General features: G+C 56.1%; 1 protein-coding gene across 2 annotated transcripts in view; it reads left to right on the top strand.

Moving 5' to 3' along the window:
- The window catches only part of FAM53A (family with sequence similarity 53, member A), a 26,798-nt gene extending 20,405 nt beyond the window's left edge, over positions 1–6,393 (top strand). The window contains exons 5-6 of one of the 2 annotated variants that reach the window (XM_011936779.1): positions 3,324–3,498; positions 6,079–6,125. In XM_011936779.1, the coding sequence (XP_011792169.1) occupies positions 3,324–3,498; positions 6,079–6,125 (222 nt within the window). Of the gene's footprint in view, positions 1–3,323; positions 3,499–6,078 lie in introns of both variants that reach the window. The other variant, XM_011936778.1, reaches the window with a different exon arrangement.
- Positions 6,394–8,295: the final 1,902 nt, after the last annotated feature.

Raw genomic sequence — 8,295 nt, forward strand, 5'->3', positions numbered from 1 at the left:
TGCCATTGCACTTCAGCCTGGGCAACAAGAGCAAAACTCCATCTCAAAAAAAAAAACGGATCTCCAGATCAGGACAGGAGATTGAGACCATCCTGGCTAACACGGTGAAACGCTGTCTCTACTAAAAATACAAAAAATTAGCTGGGCGTGGTGGCAGACGCCTGTAGTCCTAGCTACTTGGGAGGCTGAGACAGGAGAATGGCATGAACCTGGGAGGCGGAGCTGGCAATGAGCCAAGACCACGCCACTGCACTCCAGCCTGGGTGACAAAGTGAGACTCTGTCTCAAAAAAAAAAATTCAGATTCTAAAGAATCACTAGCTTTCTTCACTTCCAGGCTTCTTCAACAAAACTGGAAAAGGTAGGTATTGTCTACACATCTTTACACTCAGTGACTGACTAATGATCTATATTTATTTTTTAATTTATTTCTTTTATTTTTTATTTTATTTTTTATTTTTTATTTTATGTATGTATTTATTTTTTTGAGCCAGAGTCTTTCTCTTGTCGCCCAGGCTGGAGTGTAATGGCACGATCTTGGCTCACTGCAACCTCCGCCTCCCGGGTTCAAGCTATTCTCCTGCCTCAGCCTCCCAAGTAGCTGGGATTCCAAGTGCCCACCACCACGTCCAGCTAATTTTTGTATTTTTAGTAGAGACGGGGTTTCGCTATGTTGGCCAGGCTAGTCTCGAAATCCTGACCTTATAATCTGCCTCCCTTGGCCTCCCAACGTGCTGGGATTAAAGGCGTGAGCTACCATGCCCGGCTTTTTCTGGCGAAGCTACGTTTTCTGTTTTTATTGGCAAAGCTATGTGTTCAAAGCTGAAATTAAAATATGGGGTTTCACCATGTTGGCCAGGCTGGTCTCGAACTCCAGACCTCAGGTGATCCACCCACCTCGGCCTCCCAAAGTGCTGGGATTACAGGTGTTAGCTACCATGCCCGGCTTTTACTGGCGAAGCTACGTTTTCTGTTTTTATTGGCAAAGCTATGTGTTCAAAGCTGAAATTAAAATATGACGACTGAAAATATGTACATCAGTTATGGTTCCAGCAGAGTGTGGGAGCAGCTGCTGGTTTCTATAAAAGTGTGTGCTTTTAGGGCTTTGCAAAGCTTTTGCCACGTAGAGAAGGCGCTCAGCTGCCTCTAGAGAGACCGAGGCTGCTGCAGAGAAAGAAACAGCTCCCTGTGTGGCCCTGCAGCCGGGTCACCTGGAACCTGCGGAGTTCTTCAGACAGGCAGGCAGCTTTGGGGCCAGCAGTTACCTCGCAGGCTAGAACCTAAGGACAAGCTGGAGGTGCGTGTGACCGTGTTACACCTTCAGGCCCACTGTGTTTTTGGAGGTCTTGGGTTTAGTGAGCAGATGGTGCCTTCCACAGTCTCAGTCACAAGGGCATGAGGCTTGTCCTCCATGGGGCCCTCTCCTGCACCTGCTGAGCCTCCTGGATGAAAACTGAAAAACCAAAAGCTTAGAGCAGCTCCTGGTACCAAGAAAAGGACTGACTTAGTTCGTTTGTGCTGCTGTAACAAAATACCACTGACGAGGTCACTTACAAATAAGAGAAATGTATTTCTCCGAGTTCTGGAGGCTGGGAGCCCAAGAGCCAGGCCCCAGCATGTCTGGTGTCTGGTGAGAGCCTGGCCTTTGCTTCCAAAATGGCCCCTCGGGGCTGTGTCCTCACCTGGCGGAGGAGATAGAGGACGCGGAGGACTGCAGCTGGTTCCCTCCAGCCCTTTATGAGGCACTCGTGTCCTGTGTAGGCCTACAGGACCTGAGCACCTCCCAACACCATGGTAGAGATTTGGAGGGACATGTTCAAACTATAGCAGGGACCATCAAGAACACGGAATGTTTGAGACAGCACAGACTGAAAATCTGGAATTTGCAGCTGCTGATTTTTCTTGCTCGTTTTCTCAGACCTTCTCTCCAGGAGCCACGCCCAGGGTGGTCAGAGGTGGTGAGTGAGGTGGTGGAAGCGAGTGCTGGGCAGGGGACGTACTGCTGGGCACTCACTCCACACCTCCTGACGGGCACCGGCTGCCCCATCCGCCTTGGGGTGAGGAGCCGATGCCATCCGTGGCTGCACGGTCGGGACGGAGAGTCCCCTCCTCCTGCCTCTGTGTGGAGGGCTGGGGAGACAGGGAGGATCTTTGGCCTCCAGCTTCCTGGCTTTGTGAGGCTGTGCACCCCTCACAGCCCAAGCAAGTTGTCTGAGCAGGGCTCCCTCAGCCCGTTTTGTCATGTGCCGTCGGCCAGCTCCCCTGTCTAGAATGCTCCAGTCTGTACTTTCCTAATGAACCTCCCTTCTGCAGGGTTGGGAGGGGGCTCACCAGAGGCAACAAGGGGTCTGGGGTGTCAGTTCTTCTCACACTGGCCTCCTCTCCTGACGCGTGCACGGAGCTTGCTGTGGCCATCCCTGTCCCTGCGCCTGCCGTGCACATTCCTGCGCCCTGTGGGCCTCTGTTGCTTGGCTTGGCTGGCCTGTTCCTCCCTTTGGCAGGCGGGAAGTGCTTGGCTCTGCTTGGCTGCCTGTTTCAACCCGCACTGTGCTGTGCTGTGCTCCAGGCACTGCCAGGCCATGGGCAGCCCTCCCCACCCTTGACTACTGCCTGGCCCTGCTGCAGAGTGGCCCAGCAGCCAGGGCTGCCTTGGCTGTGAGGGGACCATGTGAGCCCCACCCACACGGTGGAGGGAGCTTGCGCTTTCACAAGAGTAAACCGGTGTTTCAGTTTGGCAAAAGCCAGAGGCTTTGGCAAGGGGTAGGTACAGATGTGGCTGAGACAGGGCCTGGACGTTTGCTGAGTGACATCAGGTCAGCTTGTAGGAGGCTTCCCTGACCTTCCAGGGTCTCACCGGCTTCTGGTAGCTGAGTTAACCCACTTCAGATGCTGGAGGCCCTCCAGCTGTCAGCTGGGGCCCCTGCACTCCCCAGACTGACTGAAGGGCTTTGCACACAGTTTGAAAGACCTCTGCGCTTTGGAGCCTGATTTAGAACTTGAAGGCTTGACCTTTATGTTTTGGATAACTGTTTTGTGTTTAACCTTAGATAGAGGTGACCATCAAACCAGCGTGATGGTAGCAGGAGCTGGGACGGAGCCCCGGGGCTGGTGCCAAGGGACAGGGGGCATGAGGCGGACGGGCGGCGCAGTCCAGGCCAGCACCGGCCCCGTGGGCCTCGGTTTCCATGGTCTCTACAGTGTGGGTGGCCCCTTCAGCTCCATGTGGCCTTTGCTAGTGGTGTTGGGCGCTTAGTTCTGCAGCTGCCGTGTCTGTGGGCAGCAGTTGTTTCTCCTCCACTGACTGTCATCCAGAGGCATTCAGAGCCTGCTGTTTTCACGCACTGGCCGCACAGCTGTGCCCGCGAGTGCGAGTCCCGTGTCCGAGGCCTCGCGTGGCTCTTGTGCCATCTGTCAGGTCAGAGCATTCGGTCCAGAGGGGTGACCCTGAATCAAAACAAAATGTTGTGGTTTGAAATGGAAGGAAACCTGGCCCCCGAAGGTGTGTAGCGTCCCAGCCACCTCTGGTGCATGCGTAGTGCAGCCTGGCGGTGCCGCGGGTTGGAGGCCATCCTGAGTGGGCAGCACGGCAGCCAGAGTCTGCAAGGTCATGGGTGGCACCAGACCTAGCCAGTGAGACCCGGACCTCCACGCCATCCAGCAGGGGCCCAGGAGACCAGCCACATCCTCATGCCGGCCCTGGGGTTTGTATGTACAAGTGATGTCGATGGGCAAATTCACTTTGATTTGAATGAAAAAGAAATTATGCATCCTTATTTTCTGACCAAAACATGTGGCCACTTGTATCTTTAAAGATTTGAGTGGGGCTGGGCGTGGTGGCTTATGCTTGTAATCCCAGCACTTTGGGAGACTGAGGCAGGAGGATTGTTTGAGCCCAGGAATTTGAGACCAGCCTGGGCAACAAAGTGAGACCCCATCGCTACAAAAAATACAAAAATTAGACCGGCATGATGGTGTGTACCTGTTGTCTCAGCCACTTGAGAGGCTGAGGTGGGAGAATTGCTTGAGCCTGGGAGGTTGAGGCTGCAGTGAGCTATGATTATACCACTGCACTCCAGCCTGGGAACAGAGCAAGACCCTGTCTCAAAAAAAAAATTATTCTTTAGAATTTTACTTCTCAGCAATTCACTTTTTATAGTAGAACCACAAAGACAGAAAATATGTCAATTTGTCTTTATTTATTTATTTGTTTGTTTTTGAGACGGAGTCTGTCTGTCGCCCAGGCTGGAGTGCAGTGGCCTGATCTCGGCTCACTGCAAGCTCTGCCTCCAGGGTTCACGCCATTCTCCTGTCTCAGCCTCTGGAGTAGCTGGGACTACAGGCGGCCGCCACCACGCCCGGCTAATTTTTTGTATTTTTAGTAGAGACGGGGTTTCACCGTGTTGGCCAGGATGGTCTCAATCCCCTGACCTCCTGATCCACCTGCATCGGCCTCCCAAAGTGCTGGGATTACAGGCGTGAGCCACCGTGCCCAGCGTCCATTTGTCTTTTAGAGCCCAATAATATCCTTAGAAAAAAGGAGCTCTGTCCCCGAGGGCCATGTGCTTTTATAAAAATCAGTCGCTGGAAGTGTTTCCAGGAAGTATTTGAGGTTCCTGTCTGTGGGGCGTTTCCTTGCTCTGGACGAAGGTGGTTTGGGGAGTTTTTTGGGTCCTGTGGAATTGGTGAACTTGTGCTCTAGGTCATAACTTTAGGTGGCCGAGGTTGCTGTGTCATTGCAGTCTTGTCATCGGCATCACAGCGCCCCTGTGCCCTGCAGGTGTGGTTGATGGCACCCACCTGCCCTCAGCCATGCGTCCTCACAAGCCAGAGCCATGAGGTGAGGTGTCTGAGGCCAGCATGGGTGTGGTCCAGGAGGGGAGCCTTGACCCTGAGAAAGCCTGGAGGTGACCGGGGAGGTGGGGCTGGGTAGGAAGGCTGCTCCCAGTGGCAGTGGACAAGTGGCGTGGACGGTGCTGGGCACCACAGACAGGGGACTTGAGGCAAGGACTGGGAGGTGGCAGGGGGTGGGGGCCCAGGCATGCTGAGGGGCTGCTGCCCTGGCCATGGCCATGGACTCATGCCCCAGCTGGACACACCTGCTGGGTCTCAGGGCCCTGGAGACGCCCAAGAGAGCACGCCGGGGTGGACAGAGACTGCCTGCCGCTCAGAGCGCTCCAGTTCGGGGGTGCAGCCTGCGGGGACCCCTTATCCCTAACAGACCTTGGGAAGGGGGGCCACTGAGTGATTTGACAGGGGGACAGAGTGAGAAGTGGGTGGTGGCGGCACCTCCAGAGAGCAGAGGGAGGGCCGGAGCCTGGCACTCAGGGACCTGCTGTGGACAGGCCTGGGCGTGGCATGGAGGTACTGGAAGCTGCCCGCCTGGGTTGAGGGTGGGCCTTGCCCAGGAGAGACTCCTGTGTGTGCACCTGTCTGTTGCATGTATTTTGGGATGAGAAGGATTTGCATGCGTTTCTATTAGAGTAACTATTAGGGGAGGAGGTGCAAGGACAGAGAAGGTGGGAGCTGCGTCTGGCGGGCCCCTGAGGACATCGACGAGGTGGGGTTCCAGGGGCCTTACGGGGGCAGGTGGAGGAGAGATGGAGCCACTGCAGGGCCTCAGAGGTGAATGTGAGGTGCTGAGAGCGGCCCTGGATGGGGCTGTTGTCGGAAGTGGAGGCACGAGGCACCCTCCGTGGCCAGGCCACCTGCCGAGGACGAGACTGGGACAAGGCTGTCCCCTGTGAGCCCCTGGGCGTCTTCAGACTTGCTTAGGTGTCAGGTGCCCACCAGCCTGGTCCATTGGGTCTGGGCAGGGCCAGGCTGTGCGTCTCTGCCCACACCAGCTGGGCAGGGGCCGAGGAGAGCTGAGGGGCCAGCTGGTTGGGCCAGGGCGCGTGTGGGCAGGGTCTGAGGAAGGGGCTCTGTGAGCTGTGACTGGTGTACAGGGGACAAGCCCTGCTTTGTGTGGTCTTGGGGATGGCCAGAGCTCCAGCACACCGAGCCCTCGATGGGTTGGCGGGACGCTGCCTCCCAAGTGACCTGCTAGAAATGCTTTAAGCCCATATCTTTTCTATTGCAGACTTTAAAAAATTCAAAAAGCCTTTGCTCCCTCAATTACGAAGATGACGATGAGGATGGCGCCCCAGTGAAGATGGTTCTGTCCTCCCCGTGTGAATCCCGGGGCCTCCCTGGCATCACCATGCCTGGCTGCAGCCAGAGGGGCCTCAGGACCAGCCCTGCCCACCCCAACCTGTGGGCCTCAAGGGAGTCGGTGACCGGTGATGGCTCGAGCAGGAGCAACGGGAACCCCAGTGATGGGGACAGCCCCGGGGAGGAGGGTGTCTTCCTCCGGGCCCGCGGGGAGCTGGACCTGGAGCAGATCGAGAACAACTGAGGCTGGCGGGGGCTGGTTTGGGCCACTGCTGCCGCCTGCACCTGCCCTGGGGCACAGAGTTGGTTTCATGTGACTTGGAACATTGAGGCATAATTTTGATTCAGTTTTTCCTAAAGAAGTATTTTGCATTTTTATGGCTTTTGCAGTTCGGGAGAAAGCTTCTCTATTTTGGATGCATTTCAGAAGGGCGTTTTATTAAACATGAATCTGCAAACAGATTAACACGGGTCTGTGTTCCTCATGAAAAGTCTGCCGTGCAGGGCGCCTTGAGTGCTTTAGTTGCTAGGAAACCCCAGGCGCTGGTGGTCAGGGCCCCACTGGCCCTGTGTGTCCCCTCCCTCCCGAGGGGTCACGGTGCTTGGGGCTTGTGCATGGGCATCTGTGGCCATGAACCTTGTCACCCACGTGCCAGTGAACCGCCAGCTTGTGGTCGCCTGGTTTTCCACCGGTGGCGGTGACGGCCTTTGGGGCAGGCCGAGCTGCCGTGAGTCCATGCTTCCCGTGGCCTGGGCGGGCCCTTGCGCCTTCAGGTGGGGAGTGGTGCCAGGCCTCTGGGAAGGCCGTCCTGCCGGCAGCTCCCGTCAGCACCCACTCTGTGAGTTTAATACAAGGCGTTTTATTTGAGTGTATGACTTCTGATTAATTTTCGTTTCCACCACCTGAAGTGGGCCTGGCTGCACCTCGGGCCTCTGGTCTCTGGCTCAGAACCAGACAGGGCAAGGGATTTCCTGTTTTTCATTCCTGCACTTTTAATAAAATTGTAGGAGTTTCGAGTTTGTGATAGCAAAAGAAATCATTAATAATTTTTTGAAATTTTCTTGATTTTTTTTTTCCCAGTAAAATTCATGAAAGATCATTGAAGTTAATCAATGCCACTTTCTTAACTGACGTGGGCCACAGATCAAAGGTGGGCGAAGGTGGCGAGTGATGTGAGTGATGTAGTTTTTTCGGATCAGCTTTCCTGAGGCCGAGCTGCTTGGGTGAAAGTGGGGTTCTGGCTCTGAGGTGACCCTCCTGTCTCTGCCCTGCAAGATGGGGGATTGGGCTGGGGAGTTTGGGGCCTTAGCAAGTGGGAGCCCCCTCCCTGGCCAAGCCCTGCCCTCCTCCGTTGGGGCAGTGCCTACTCTCCTGCTGTGCTGGCCCGGGTCAGGAGCTCCCCGTCCTTGGCAGGCCCTGGGTGGCGCCTGTGCTGGGACTGATGGAACAGGGGCTCTAGAGAGTGTCACCTGCTCCCCAGAGCCACCCCTGGCCTCATGTGGAGGGAAGGGAGGGCACCTGGCATTGGACTTTGATACAGTTGCCAGACTGCACAGGAAAGTTGTGTTTTGGGTTAAATTTGTGGAGATTAGCTCCGGGTAGTTTAGCAAAAGCCACAGTCACCTGCGTAGTCGGGTCACCAGGTGCTGGGATTTGGGGTGGGGTGGGCGGTGCTCTGAGATGACTTAGTACAGGGCAGGGTCCCTCAGGTCAGATGCTGGCTGAGGGGCTGGAGTGGCCTCCAGGGCACCGGCCACTGGCCTGCAGGACACGGCAGCCTGGACAGTAATGAGAGACGAGGCTGTGGGGCTGGCATGGTGGTGGTGTCAGACCTGCCAGGGTCCCGCTGGGCCCTCTGCTGCAGGCCGAGGAGGGTGTCAGAGACGAGGCAGGGCTTGTGGCCGTGGCTGCAGAGGACCCCGAGGTCCCCACGCAGGCCTGGATGCCCTGGGGACAGGTGGGGCCTCGCCCTCTCCCTGCAGTCACTCTCCGGGGCACGGCTCTGAGTCTACCCAGTGTCCCCTCCAGCTGGATGGTGGCCCAAGTTTGGGAGATGTGTCCGCTGTGTCACCTGGAGTCTGGAACAGTTCCCAGCCAAGTCCCCCTACCTGAGTCCCCTTCAAGGACAGACAGGAGGAGGGAGAC

The sequence above is a fragment of the Colobus angolensis genome, unplaced genomic scaffold (genome assembly GCF_000951035.1).
Source record: "Colobus angolensis palliatus isolate OR3802 unplaced genomic scaffold, Cang.pa_1.0 Scaffold157, whole genome shotgun sequence".
NCBI classification, from domain to species: Eukaryota; Metazoa; Chordata; class Mammalia; order Primates; family Cercopithecidae; genus Colobus; species Colobus angolensis.